Source organism: Cheilinus undulatus, linkage group 20, assembly GCF_018320785.1.
Source record: "Cheilinus undulatus linkage group 20, ASM1832078v1, whole genome shotgun sequence".
NCBI lineage: Eukaryota > Metazoa > Chordata > Actinopteri > Labriformes > Labridae > Cheilinus > Cheilinus undulatus.
The window spans coordinates 18,939,162-18,954,218 of record NC_054884.1 but is presented as its reverse complement, the minus strand read 5'-3'; the positions used below and the strand labels follow the sequence as shown (position 1 = coordinate 18,954,218).

Sequence of the window (15,057 nt, the reverse complement as noted above, 5' to 3'; positions counted from 1 at the left end):
TAGAACTCCAGCTCTTAAAACACACAATTTAATTTTCAAACATGGAAAAAATTGACAAACCTCAGTCCTTAAAACAGCTGCCTACTTGTCCAGCCTAAAACTCCACTAAATTATTTGCCCCATGGCCAATATTCACAGCTGATAGAGGCAGATTTTTAAAGCCAAAAGATCTGTTGTAAATATTGTCAGAAATGTACATTACTACAACATTAATTGTAGCTTGCATATATATTGCCTCATACTACGGTGGCACACATTGTCATCAACAGCTGACTATTGTTGGCATGTGCAGTAGACATTTCTGTTGTTACAGCACTCTGACACTCCAGGATTGTGGGTACTGTAGTGTTTTTAGCTGAGATTACAAATAAACTAAGATGACCTTGAAAAGAGATCTATTTCCTATTAACTTTAGTCTCTTACAGGAGCACATACCATAGGGTAGCTCATGTTTAGTATAGTTTGGGTATTTCTGACATTACGACTTATAATTAGGGATGACTATCAAAATCCGGTAGAAACACATCCAGTACCTACTGAAACTGAATTACAAGACAGATTTTGGTGCCTCGCTCGCAACCCCAATGCGATCCCTGCACTTCAAAGGAAAGGGACTAAACACATAATGTGGAGAAGTTACACGTTTCCTTTACTCTTATGTTCTAATGGCATCTTATTTTTGAAACATTTATGACACCGAGACAGTTTTTATTCAGCTCGTCAAAACACATTTTTTGTCTTTAAAGTATTGATTCAGGCACCATTTAGGCAACGGCACCTTTTAATAAGTATCAATTTAGCACCGGTATGAAAACCAAATGATTCCCAACCAAACTAATAATCAAACCCACTGTGGAGAAAATGATTTTTTTTCTACTTCAGGACTCTATTCAATAGAAAGTGCACTTCATAAGGTATAAGGCCACGGTTCACGCCACAAGTTACGTACAAAGCACTCTGGTATTACTCACACTGTTAACCACAAAGGTCACTTTAAACAGCTTTTCTCCCTCATTATGTAAAATTCATCCATGAAAAAAAAAAATCAGTTTCCTATTTTGTAAATACAGCTTAGGAAGTGCAACTTTTGACTGACTAGAGCCCTCAAATCAAAGTAAGAAGTAAACAACAGCACTCGGCAGAGCTGAGCAGCATATCTCTACTCGATATCTTTTGTTATTGTTTTAAATGAGAGCCTTCTGGAAGCTATACTGTGAATCAGTACCATAATTAAAACAGTGTACTTTTTTTTCATTGTATCGATTTTTTTTTTTATTAAAATCTGAACCTCTGCTTGTGCTTGTTTACTAGAACTGATGAAATTCTATAATTTTTTTACTGGTGAGGGAAAAAGAATCAACAGAGTGTGACATCTTTTGTTTTTGTTTTTTTAGCTTTTTTTAAAGCATTTACCTGATTAATCTAAATACATTCTATAGACTTGTCACTGAATCAAATATTTGCCTAGTTTTAACCTCTAAACATTAAGACTATTTGATAAAGTCGTCTGAGATATATGTGTCATCTAAGTGACGTCCAGTTTGTGGGTCTATGTCTGTGTCACATCCTGGTATTTGGGGCTTTGACATGTGTGAGAGTGGTCTGCAGGCTTACATGTGGAGGCGTGTCGAACACAGTGATTTATCTTTGTAGTGTGAGCGTGAACACTCAGCAGAATGGTTTATGGGCAGCTACACTTACTGACTATGGGCCAGTGTGTAAAGGTGAGGCACTGAGAGTGATTTATGGCCGGCCAGGTGTTTGAGGGGGTCAAATGTAAGATGCATGATGTAATGGAGGTGGGTGAATGTGCTCCCATACCACATTAAGTCTCCCGTTAGTTACAGTATGTGCTGGATATTACCCATGAATAATTGACTATCTTGATGCAGTGCAAAGACTTTTGATTCAGCACGCAATTACAACATTTTTCTCTGTCAGTATTTGCACTTTGTGTTTTTCATTTATATATATATATATAAAAAGATACATCTGCTAATGCATGTGGGGGTCCATAGTACACAATACGCCGCTCTCTCGTGTGATCCAACAAGATTTGCCCCATTTAGAGAATTCAGGCTCCCACCATTGTAATCGTCTCTGGCACCGAGCGAGCTCTGAGCCACGCCAGCGTTCTGAATCTGTCCAATCCCGGAGCAGGGGAGCAAAATGTCCCATCTTTACCACTAGGTCCGACTAATTGTCTGTCTGTCCGGTGGTCTGGATTCCTGATTCAGCACTTAACCAGCACCGCTAAATGGGCTGAGGCAGAGAAAGAGAAAAAGATGGCTGAGGAGGATATAAAGGGAGGAAGAACGGTATGTGGAGTGATGGGGGAGCAATTTTTGCAACATAATCACACAACATGTTAAATGCTTCTGTCTGAGAGGTTAATGGAATGCCTCCAGCCAAAGGTTGGCATTATTGAAAATAGGCTTATTTCCTTTGTTCCAAGAGTTAAATTAGAAGATCAATAGCACTCTCTTGTGTGTACGGAAAATATGAAGCTTGAGCTGATAGCAGGTTAGCTTCAGGAGTGCAGGTAGCATGGCTCTGACCAAGAAGAAGAAAATAGGTCTAGTGGGTTACCAGTAACACTTAAGTGTGCTAATGAGTACATTTCAGTTTTTTCCCCAGACTGGAAATAGTCCAAGGTCTAACACATTTATGTACATTTTATTTCAGACGTTTGTGCTGTTTTTAATGAAAATAACATAACTCACCGATTCCGTTTTTTCCCAGGCTGTAAACACGTTTATTTCTGCTATCAAACTGTATATTTTAACACGGCTGTTGATGGGATGACATAGCGGACACTCGTAGACCTACGCTTTGTTACACTTCTGAATTGAAAGACAGATTTCAAGGCATCACTGTACCCCATCATTTCAAAGGAAAGGCACAAAATACATTATGTGAAGAAGTCACACCTGTTTCCTTTACCAATATGTTCTAATGGCATCTCATTTCTAAATCATTTATGATACAAGGCTGCTTTTATTCAGCTTTTGACTTCAAAACATTTTTTTCTTTTAAAGTATAAATTCAGCCACTCTTTAGGCATTAGCACCTTTTAAAAAGTACCAAATCAGTACCGTTATCAGAAAAAACCCTAATGATACCCAGCTCTATGGATTACACTGATTCCTGTTGTAGTATCCTGACAGCTGTAAAACTGCCAATATTTTTCCCTGTTGCCCAGTTCCTATTTTCCTCCAACAGTTGAGATAATTGAGGAACAAGGAAAGAGGTGGATGACAAGACATCAGGAGTGCCAGACAAAAATATTTCCTTGATTATCTTTCGCTTTCTTTACCCAACAAAGCTTTTTAGCTTGCTTTCTGAAGTTAAGATAACTATGCACTAATAAAAGGGGTGCACAATATCATCTGCAAGAAATAGGTATTAGTAGATATACTGTAGCTAAAACGGTTAGCTATTGTATCGGCAAATAGGAACATTCAGCAGGTGTTTACAACAATGTATCAGCTGTAAATATCATCCATATGCACAATTTAATTTGTGGAGATTAAGGCAGGAGCAACAAAGTCTTCTTCTTTGTTCATTTTCATTCCTCAAATAAATGTTTAAAATATATGCATGTATATGAAATGCAGTATGCTCTAGCTCGTGTCAACACAGACAAACTATTTGACCCAAAGTTATCAAAGGTTCATCTACATGAAGTACAACACTTCCATTTGTGAGCCTTCAAAATAAAAACACTAGAGGTCATTTATAAAGGGATCCCAAAATGTGACAGTGAGTGTGAGCGTGCGATGCAACATAATGTCTGATGCTCACATGCTGTTAGGACACAATGTTAGATCCGTCCTTTTTCTACAACCCTTGTCCCTTTCAGGGTCACTGGGGGCTACAGTCTATCCCATAGGGCGAGAGGCGGAGTACCCTGGGCTGGTCACCGGTTAATTGCAGGGACATGTAGAGGTTGTAAGTATAAGCAGATACAGCTTTACACATTAAATAAACTATCAACATACAACGCGTTCCACATTATTATCCAAATGATATTTTTCTCTGATTTTCCTAAATATTAATGCAAATGACAGTCAGAATATTTTTCAAGTCATCAGCCATTAGAGCATAATTCAAATGTTTTTGAACAAACTTCATAATGACAAAAATTATTAAAAAAAAAAATAAAAACCTCAAAATGCACTGTTCCACATTATTAAGCACAACAGCTTTTTAAAACATTTTATAGGTTGTAAAGAACTGAAAATGGTCATTTGTAGAAATTCCAGCATCAGGGGGTCATATTTACTGAAATCAAAGCTATTTCAATCAAAAACATCTTAACAGGACAAGTTCCATGTTAACATAGGAGCCCTTCTTTGATATCACCTTCACTATTCTTGCATCCATTGAGCTTGTGAGTTTTTGGAGAGTTTCTGCTAGAATTTTTTTTGCAGGATGTCAGAATATCCTCCCAGAGCTGCTGTTTTGATGTGAACTGCCTCCCACCCTCATAGATCTTTAGCTTGAGGATGCTCCAAAGGTTCTCAGTAGGGTTGAGTTCAGGGGAGTCACCATGAGGTCACCATGAGTTTCTCTCCTTTTATGCCCATAGCAGCCAATGACACAGAGCTATTCTTTGCAGCATGAGATGGAGCATTGTCATGCTTGAGGAAAATTTTGCTACAGAAGGCACGATTCTCTTTTTGTACCATGGAAGAAAGTGGTCAGTCAGAAACTCTATATACTTTGCCGAGGCCCAAGCATGACTCCGCCCCCTCCTTGTTGACATCACAGCCTCATTGGGACATGGTGGCCATCCATCAACCATCCACTACTCCTCCATCTGGACCATCCAGGGTTGCACGGCACTCATCAGTCAACAAGACTGTTTGAAAATGAGTCTTCATGTATTTCTGGGCCCACTGCAAGCATTTCTGCTTGTGAGCACTGGTTAGGGGTGGCTGAATAGTAGGTTTATACACAACTGCAAGCCTCTGGAGGATCCTACACCTTGAGGTTGGTGGGACTCCAGAGGCACCAGCAGCTTCAAATACTTGTTTGCTGCTTTGTAATGGCATTTTAGCATCTGTTCTCTTAATCTGATGTATTTGTCTATCAGAAACCTTCCTCATTATGTCTTTACCTGCATAAACCCGTCTGTGCTCTGAATCAGCCACAAATTTCTTTACAGTATGATGATCATGCTTAATTTTTCCTGAAATATCGAATGTTTTCATTCCTTGTCCAAGGCATTACACTATTTGACACTTTTCAGCAGCAGAGAGATCCTTTTTCTTTCCCATAATGCTGAAACCTGTGGCCTGCTTAGTAATGTGGAACATGTGGAAAAGTGCATTTTGTGTTTTTTATTTTTTTTTAATAATAGTTATCATTATGAAGTTTGTTCAAAAACATCTGAATTATACTCTAACTGTTGATGACTTGAAAAATCTTATGACTGTCATTTGCATTGATATTTAGAAAATCAGAGAAAAATGTTGTTTGCATAATAATGTGGAACGCGGTGTAAGCTAATTTTTGTGACATTACCAGATGGACTCAACTAACAACACCACAGAGAGAGTGAATTTACCATAATAAGAAGAGTCAAAGAAATACTACTGAAATGTTGAAACAGAACGTTGTTTTTTCTGTTTTCACAACCTTGAAGTGTTTCTCGCTTACTCAACACAAAGATCTTGTCTGTGTCCTTGTTATGAGACATTGGGAATCTGTCCAGTGAAGTATTGCCAACATATAGCGCTCAAATTACAGGACTTACAGAGGGACTGGGACCTCCGAGGATGCAAACATAACTTGAGAAGGCCTGTGGTACAAAACGTCAGGGAAAATTGAAACAGAGCATGATACATTTACCAATGTCTATCAGGCTCAGTACAGACAGGCTTAATAACTATCACACCCATGCCAACCGTTTACTTTAATAAACTTGATGAGAAGCTAAGATTAATCTCCTCAATAGTATCTGTCGCTCTTTAAAAAGGTTCAATGTACTTTTTCAGACTTGTTTCCACAGTATTGCTTCAGTCCTTACTGATCATACAAGTGCAGAGTCTCATCCTCTCACCAGTAATGGAGGAATAGATTTGCCACCAGCGAATGAAATTAAGGCCTCCTTTCCCTCACTTTGCTATTTTCAGATGCAGCCCACAGGGAGAGGAGCAAGAATGGAAGTGGGAAATAGGACTACGGAAGGGCCTGGCTTTGAATGGAGGCAACTTGGAAGAATGAATACCAATAACCCTAGTGGAAGAAGATTGAAGACTTGCTGATCATAAAAGAGGGCCATTAAAGGTTCATGAAATTTTCTTAATTTAACAGCTGATATGGAGACACTGTTGAATGTTTCTACAGCTTATACTGGGCTGGTTAGGATGCACATTTGTTTCATTTTCAGAGTCAAAAAGGCTTTTTATGTGACATACATTGGGAAAAGTTACCTTGCATGTTCATTCCCAACGGAGCAAAACGGACAAAAAATACAGGACAAGACCTACACAAACAATTCCCAGTCACCCTCACCACTATTCCCATTTGCAATTGGGAAGTGCTTTCCATTGAGATATGTTGCTCTGGGGCAAACAAAACTAGTGCAAAATCTCACCAGACTACTCAAAATTAGAAGTGACCTAGTACATAGTAGCATAGGAGAGTCTTTTTAAATGAAATATAAGCTTCAACCATTAAAAAAATGACAAAGTGTTTAAGTTAAAACTTTACTTTTGACTTTACAAACCCATCTTCATGGGTACATGCTCCTCTCCTCTAAAATAGTGATGCAATGTCCCAGACAAAAATGGTAATGTCAACCAAACCCTGCCCCGAGCGATGTTCTCTTCCACCCAACACCATATCTATATATACACGCCTATCATTACATCTTTTTCTCCATTTTCTGTCCACCACAGTGATTTTCTACCCAGAGACGACCTGTTCTGAGTCTGTCCAGCATGACAGCAGGTCACATTTGTGTTTGTGACAGCACCACGCGCTCCAGCGCTGAACACAGTGGAAAGGAACAGCAAACAATGAACCAAAAGACGTGACCTTCAGGAAGAGGAGGGGGCTTCGGATGCTGTAACTACAAAACAAATCAAATACAGGAGCACAAAGTCAGATTTGGAGAGGGCAAAGGGGCATCTTGTGCATGCTGAGCTACAAATGGTGCTTTGTCAGGAGAGTGCTGACAAAGACCACTGCGTCCTTCTGGTGCAAAAGTGGAAGTGACCAAAGAACAGCTGAACCTGTGGGAGGACGTTACAGGACGACATCCAGAGAGGCAAGCACAAATTTTTTTTATTTATTTTAAGGAAGAAAGTTGTTCCTTGAAAAATGTCCTTTTATCTTGATTTATGAGAGAATTTCTCACATTTATTCAACTTAAACAGCCATTTTCTAATTACATTTGTACATAAATCACACCCAAAATAATAGAAATTATTACTTACAGCTTTTTCTTTTCTCTTCAGTGTTTCAGTTTACAAAAATATCCATGACTGATCGGCTCTTCTAACCATGTGGTTGTAAAAGATCGCAATTTTATCATTGTTTTATACCAATTATTATTATTCATTATTTTATACCAATTATTTTACATCCATGTAGTAACAATATCATACAGAATAATGATATCTATGGAAGCCCTAAGAGGACCTGTATGTTGGACTGCAACAAACAAGTATTTTAATCATCCATTCATCAGATGATTGTTTTCCCGATTCTTCTGTGAATTGGATGCATTATTTTCAAATATCATTAATAAGATGAAAGTCAGAAAAAAACTAATGTTCTAACAGGGTTTTTATGACAAGGCGCTATTTTTAGACCGCCACCGTCTCCTCTCCATCGTGAAAAAAGGTCACTGATCAATATTTCTCCCAATTATTCTTGCTAATAATCAGATTATTATCAAAGAAGTACTAAGTAAAAGAACAGTTTAGCAACTGTCTTGGTGTGACATTAATTATCAGCTTTTGTCAACTTTATAGATTTGTTGTTTCAGCCCTACCTGTGTCCATACTGTTTATTTTGCTCTATTTTCCTGTGATAATCAGTATACTTTGTTTTTTCATGATCACAACTTATTCATCTTGTATCTCAGGATGACAATGCTGATTTTCCAAAGATTATGAGTTAATGTCAGCAGTTTTCTTTAGATCTTGAGAAATGTACTAGTTTTCTCAAAACAATAAAGTAAGAAAGTCAAGACCTTGTTTTTGTTTGACCTGTTTATCTGTTAACATAACATTACAAACATTATGTCAATACAATACTTAATAATTTACACTGTACCAGTGAAATTTATTTTTTAATTGGGAAGGTTATCATTCTGGGCCTTGCAGTTTTTGTGTCCCATAGAGGCTGTGGTCCTCTAAGTTTTGGAGCTGCTTTCCCATGGGTTTCAATAAAACATGCACTCCAGTATGCACTGTATATGGAGAGGGAGGTAAAGGGCGCTTCCTGGTTCAGGCTGCAAGCAATCCCAGAATGCCACAATAAGTGGGTATGGAGCAGTTTTCAGCATTAACCAAGGTGGCCACTTTTAACAGCTTTTCTCCCACATTACGTGAAATTCATCAGTGAAATGAAAACATTGGTTTACTGTGTAGTAAATACGCAGTTTTCATTGAACAGAGTTTTCATTCAAAATAAGAAGTAAGCAATGGAGTCCGGTGGAGCTTGGCATCATCTCTACTCATCATCTACTGCTGCTGTTTTGACTGAGAGCCTCTTGGCAGAAGAATCTACACACTGTGCACTTCAGTTCATTTTTTGTCCTTTTTCTTAGTTACATTTTTTTCTAAAACTCTCCTCACATCAACCATATAGGACTGTCTCTAAGGTTGTCGAAATTGCAATTTTTTGACCCCATATGTTTTGAACAACACGCTCGACTTCATTTTAGTGATCGATAGCATTGGAAAATGCTGAAGCTCCAAAAAAGATGCATTTTTTTCATAAGGATAGAGGAATGAGTCCATCAAAAATTACAATCTAATTCCTAAACGCTGTCTTAAATGCAGAGATAAATTAGCAACATTTTGGTACTTCTCTCTCTCTGTACCCAAAGATACCAACATATTTGTGCAATGCAGCCAGTGCATAAGATTTTATATGTAAAATTTGACAATTGAAATCAAGAGTTTATTCAAAATTGGATGCCCTGGCCTCTTTTGCCATTGTATGCAAAAGGGTACAGATATGCCTGATTTTCAATGGTATGATGTTGCAGTTTAGTATGCTGCTATTGTGACCACTCTTACTGTAACTGTTACCATTTCTGTGTTGGTGAGCTTTCTCATTTGGTTTTTTTCTGTCTGTTTAAAGCCTTTCTTGACCAATAAAAAGTCAAGCTTCACTGTCTGTCACACATCAGCTTCATGTAGCCTCAGCTGCACTGCAGGATCCATGTCGCCCGGCACTGATCAATAAAGAAATCAGATGCAAATCACATTGCTCCACACCTCATCAAGCAGAAACATATACATCCATAAATTTAGCTCACTGGCCAACAGACGTGTCCCCATCCATCTGCAGGGCAGAATGAGCTGCTGTATGTTTTTAACAGGTGATGGAGAAACAGAGAATGGCTTTGAAAACATACAACAAGAGAAACAATCAATTGATTATCAATCAATAGGCATGCTGTGGGGGGGGGGGTCGAAAGATTGAATGGCTCAGGCCTTCACAGATAATCGAAGATGCAAAGACAAGGGTCCCCACCCCCATAATGCAATGTCTCCCACTCTCTCTCTCCGTGGTTGTCACCTCCTCCCTGTTTATCTCAAACCCCTCTTCTTCTTCTTCTTCTTCTTCTTCTTCATCTCCCTCTCAGGCTCCCCTTTTTCTCTCACCCCTTCTCCATTTCCCTCACTCTGTCCCTCCTCACTCACTCCCACCCGCCTCTTTTTTCCTCCTCCAGTGCTCCCCCTCCTCCTCCTCTCTCTCTCTCTCTCTCTCTCTCTCTCTCCCGTGTCTACTGCAGCAGAAAATCCAGCACAGACACCAGCATGTGTGTGTTTCTACATGTGTGTGTGCCACTACGGTAGATCCACGAGCGAGCCTCACACGATCAGGAGCGAAAAGGGAGGTGTGATTTTTTTTGTTATTGTTGTTTGGGGTGAAAAAAGCCCTGCGTGTGTCGATCGCTCCGATCAAAACATTGATTGCTGATGCGTTACATCACAGCCATGCAAACAAAAACCCCTCAAATCATTAGAGGAGCATCTCTCCATCCTGTCTCCCTTTATTTCCTCCCATCTCCCTCTCATCTGTCTCATTGTATTTCCACATCAGCATCTCATTTTTTTCCTGTCCTAGCCTCTCTACATCTCTCTCTTTCTCTCTGTTTTTTTTTTTTTTTTTTTTTTTTTAATTTGAATCTCTTCTGGACAAAACGACCAAAGGTTTGCTCCATATCGGACAAGACAGGAGGATGCAGGAAAAAGGAGTGATCTGGGTCAGAACGCTGTTTGATGTATAGCCCTGGCATATTAGACCTACAGGGAGAAATGGGGGCTACATTCACCCACAAATGGAGCAGATGTTTTGCAGCCACTGAAATGAATCCCACCAGCTACCTGCTCTGTACTCTGCATAACCCCAGCATGGTGTCACATACACCATCTGCAGAAACTACACTCAATGAGTGTTGTTTTTTGTATGATTCATGAGATCTGTAGTGTTAAACTGTACATTACATAATAAACAGCATTCTAGCAGCAGGTACAGTAGCTTGGGCAGAAATGCTGCAAATGCTGCCTCCTCTTGATCACAATTCAGAGCCAAATCTCTTTAAAATTTCAGCACATTTTAGCCCTGCTTCTGCCATGGCTACAATTAGGACATCCAGTTGAAAAGTACCCCAAAATGTGATGTTTTCATTGAAGCACAGGTAGAGAGGGATGGGATAGTAAGAAATCAATTTGATCTAGACAAGAGTGACACTTTAAGAAGCACTTCCAGTTTGATCCTGAGTCTAGAGAGGCGGATCAGGTGGCCTAGATCAGACTATCTGTCCGTCACATTCCCCTTCCTCTAGAGGGAACTGAGCCCTGGATCTATACCTGAGGAGGCGTGAGTGTGGGTTAGGCTATTGTCTTTTTGTTTTGTTCTCAGTTCTGCTGAGTATGCGGTGATTTATGTCGTTTTTCGGCTATTTTTGGTTGTGATTGCATGAACCGGCCACTGCAGGTGTCTGCTGACTGTCTGGTCTTGCATGTTTGCCTACATGCATGCATTCACATCATCCAGAGAAAATCTGTACAACAGAGGAAAAAGACTAGAGATGACGAGTTTCACTAAACAAGACAAATCAAAGCAGCTGTGATCAAGATGCTGGAGGGTCCTAGAGAAGAAGAAGCCCAATCCAGCTGTTTTCATGTGCTACATATCAAAAACACAGTCAGGGGTACTTGTTACACATACACCTGTATGATCAAATGTCAGCTTTTGAGGGTTGATCATTAACTATTAACAAGGAAGCAGGAAAACCAGGATTGACATGGAAACAAGTTGTGCGTAAAAGCTATAACCCCCGTGCGTAAAAGTCGTGTAGCATTTAACTGGGACAGCAGGAGAGGCAAAAACAAACCCAACACACTGAAGCTCCACCAAGGGCAAATATGGAAGAAGACACTCTTAAACAGTGACATTTCAGTGTCCTGTGAGCCTCCTCTATGAGCTGCTGCAATAAATAAAGACTTAGATGAAATACGGCGCACTGATGTGCATCGTAAACGGACAAATACGACCTAATGAAGGCGTTTGGATGCAGGGAGCGCAGCGGATGGCGCGTTTGGAGACTGATATGTATTAAACCTGCTCAAGGAGCAGAATACAGCGATAGGAATTATGATAGCAATAAAAGTGCATTCAGTGTGAATCCAGCGCGCGTGAAACATGTAATCCATCAACGTGTGGGACATGGAGGGGATGTGTTCGGTTTTTGTTGTATGAAGTAGTAACCATCTATCAAAAGATATAGCTGCATGATCATTTTCCATTTTTCCTATGCTATCAGCATTAATTATTCAACATCAGTAAGTATATATCCTGCTACTTATAATCATGTCACATTCCAGCAGTCAGAGGGCTGCAGGTAATCATTAAAGGCTGCAGTCATGGCAGCAGAAACCCTCAAGAGCAAACTTTTAAAATGATTGCAAAAGTGATTTAAGGCAGCAAAATGTGTACTGTGCAACAGCAGAGACACAAGTTAAGACATGGAGGACTCACCCGGGCATATTTGGAGGAGTAAGGGTCCTCAAAGAGAGCCCAGATTTTGGGCTGCCAGGTTTTCCACCAGCCCGCTTTCCTCGCATCTTCCTGCATGCACAGTCTTTTCAAGTCCCCATCCGCACCTCCAAGCGCCGGGTCGTCGTCCGGCGCGTCCGGCTCTGGAGTCTCGAAGCTGTCCAGCGCCTCCTCCGCATCCCGGTGCTGCCGGTAATTCATCCAGCAACACGCCTCCACGTCCGTCTCGTCGATGCCCCAGAAGGCCAGCTCCTCCTCGAACAGGGGGCCGCACACATCGTTGGGACAGTGCAACTTCCCGGTGCGGTAGTAGTTGAGGATGAAGGAGAAGACTGACGGGTGGCGGTCGAAGAAGAACTCGTCTAATTTGGGGTCGTAGTCGAAGTTGCTGAACGCGTCCGGCTCGGTGAGCCACGATAAGCGGGTACCGGGCAGCGTTTTCAGGGTGCTCCGGTAGGTCTCATGCCGCACCCCCCCGCAGTTTATCACGATTTTCTCGCTTTCCGACGGACAAGTCATGTCTGCGCTGTAACATGCTTTGTTGGACGACTTGTTCCCACCCTTGCGCCCTTTGAAAGAGGATACACACACCGAACTGAGCATAGAGGACCGGTGGGGGAGGGAGAGGATGAGAGAAACCGATGGGAGGAGGAGGATGGAGGAGGAGTCTGCGGGGAGAGAAAAAGGGCAGAAATTTTAGCAGAAGGGAGAAATAGATCTGGATTATCAACATTGCAACATAGTTTAAGACCCACACTCCCATGATGCATGTATGTGCAATAAGTTGAGTGATAATCAGGTGAAGGAAGGGCACAAAATGACCTTGTGCAGGTGCAGTGGGTGAGGAAGGGGAGGAGGGATGGAGAGGAGGGGAGGCAAAGTTGTTTTTAACACAGCATCCACATGCCTGCAACTTCTCTCTGCAACAGCAGGAGACAACATCCTAACAGAGTGATGGAGAGGAGACCCCCCCCATGAGTGTGATGTGTCCCAGCACTGATACCCCCCACTCCCCCCTTTTTGGGGCTCAACTATCATCCTGCAGTGAACAATCTCTGAATTGATCTTCTCCATCCTCTGGTTGGTGTTCATTTAAATCCTCTCCCTAATTAGGCCACTGTGAGTCTTGAGTATGCATCCTCCTCCCCCCTGTACCTCCTCTCTTTCTCTTCCTCCCCCTTCCCTCCCTTCTTTTTTTCCTTACCCCAGCACCCAAGAGTGAGAGGATTGCAAGGACTGACAGAAAGATGGGAGAAATTGCAGGACAAGTGAGGACTGGGATGCTTCATCGATATAACCTGCAGCATCTTGTGCATGTTTTCCGTGTATAAGCATGTGAGTTTGTGTTAATTGCCTCCCGAGAGTGCCATGTCCGCACTAATGTTAGATCTCCTCAATCAGCCTGACTGTGAGTCTCTACACTGCTGCAGCCCCCTCCGACCGCACTGAGCTTCATGTGATGCACAATTATGCCAATGCTCTCTCTCTCTCTCTCTCTCTCTCTCATGCAAAGAGTGTGTAAAGAGTGTGTGTGAGCATAGAAGGTAGGGAAGGCAGAGGGGTGAGAGAGGGGAGGAGGCATGGAGGGGGGAGGCTGTAAATCAGATATTTAAAGGATGGATGGAGAAGGACGGGACAATGAGGCAAACAAAGCCCTTCAGATAGGGACGAAAAACAGGGAGAAGCAAGGAGTGAATGCAGCACGAGCCTGTCAAGGCAGTTACAGTAAACAGTTAGAGTGTAATATTGTCTAAAGGAAGAAAAGGGGGAGGAGGGGGGAGGGCATGGAAAAAGGAGAGTGCACTATAAAAGTGAATGAATTCTGCTGCAGTAAAAAGCCAGCTAGCCCCCCCCCCCCCCCCCCCCTAAAGACACGCGTCCATACATGCTCTCTCCATCTATGTTGTTAACCTTCTTCTCTATTCAAAGAAATGCACCACTCTCCTCCCCCTCCTCCCCCTCTCTCCTGTGAGCTCTCACCGGCCCTCCCCCTCTGGCTCCTACTACTCCCTCACTTTCGCTCTCTCACTCTCATATTCCGCATAAAGGACTCACATTTCATTGAAGGAGGGGGAATCGAGGCTTCATTTCTCCCAACACTTCCCTCCTCTCACAACACTGTCTTATCTCTACCCAGTGCCCCTTCTCCCCCCCATCCTTTCCTTCACTTCTTCTCTTTCTTTCTCCCTCCTTCTCTCCTCTCTTGCTGCATTTCACTCTGCTGCATCTTTTTTTCTTCCATTTCTCGCCTCTCTCTTGTTTCTGTCCTGTCCCATTCCATTTCTAAAGTAAGCTTCCTTCACTTTTGGTCAACTCTCCTCCTCCTCCTCTTCACACTCACACTTTTTCTCTCTGTCATGTAGGACACTGCAGTCTTTCTCTTTGCTACTTGTTTTCTAGCGTTGAACTCTGATTGTTTGATCATTTAACGCCACTTTTTATCTAAGGAGACAACTTTTTGTTGGTGGGAAAGTTTGCTTTCTCTCTATTCTTTTCTGATCTTTCATTGACACCAAGTTATTTTTTTTTTAAGTTTGTTATTTGGATATGATTTTGACCTTTCAGCTGTCAGTTTTTTTCTTAATTTTGGAGATCACGGAGAGAGACTTAACAGCACACAGGTAAGATCTTCCAAGATCAAGGCTATTGCATGAGTTTGGAAACAGGAAAATTTAGCTCTGCACACATTTAAGACTAAAGCAGATGTTCCTCATGTGAACAGGGAAGAAAAATCAAAACTTTTCCTCACCATTCCTTTGACTTCAGTCTTTGCATTGCTTTGTTTTCTGCAGGAGCTTAGAA

At 41.4% G+C, this 15,057-nt stretch overlaps 1 protein-coding gene and 1 long non-coding RNA gene across 3 annotated transcripts in view; one reads left to right on the top strand and one right to left on the bottom strand.

The window, feature by feature from the left end:
- LOC121528236 overlaps nt 1-8,191 on the top strand; it is a 56,856-nt gene extending 48,665 nt beyond the window's left edge. The window contains exons 4-5 of the long non-coding RNA XR_005993478.1: nt 6,141-6,294; nt 6,909-8,191. This is a non-coding gene — a long non-coding RNA (uncharacterized LOC121528236). The remainder of the gene's footprint in view (nt 1-6,140; nt 6,295-6,908) is intronic.
- Nucleotides 1-15,057, bottom strand: part of LOC121528234 (potassium voltage-gated channel subfamily C member 1-like) — a 67,850-nt gene that overhangs the window by 46,102 nt on the left and 6,691 nt on the right. For both annotated transcript variants that reach the window (XM_041815560.1, XM_041815561.1), the window contains exon 2: nt 12,238-12,923. In XM_041815560.1, coding sequence (XP_041671494.1) covers nt 12,238-12,858 — 621 coding nt within the window. In that variant the 5' untranslated portion in view covers nt 12,859-12,923. The remainder of the gene's footprint in view (nt 1-12,237; nt 12,924-15,057) is intronic.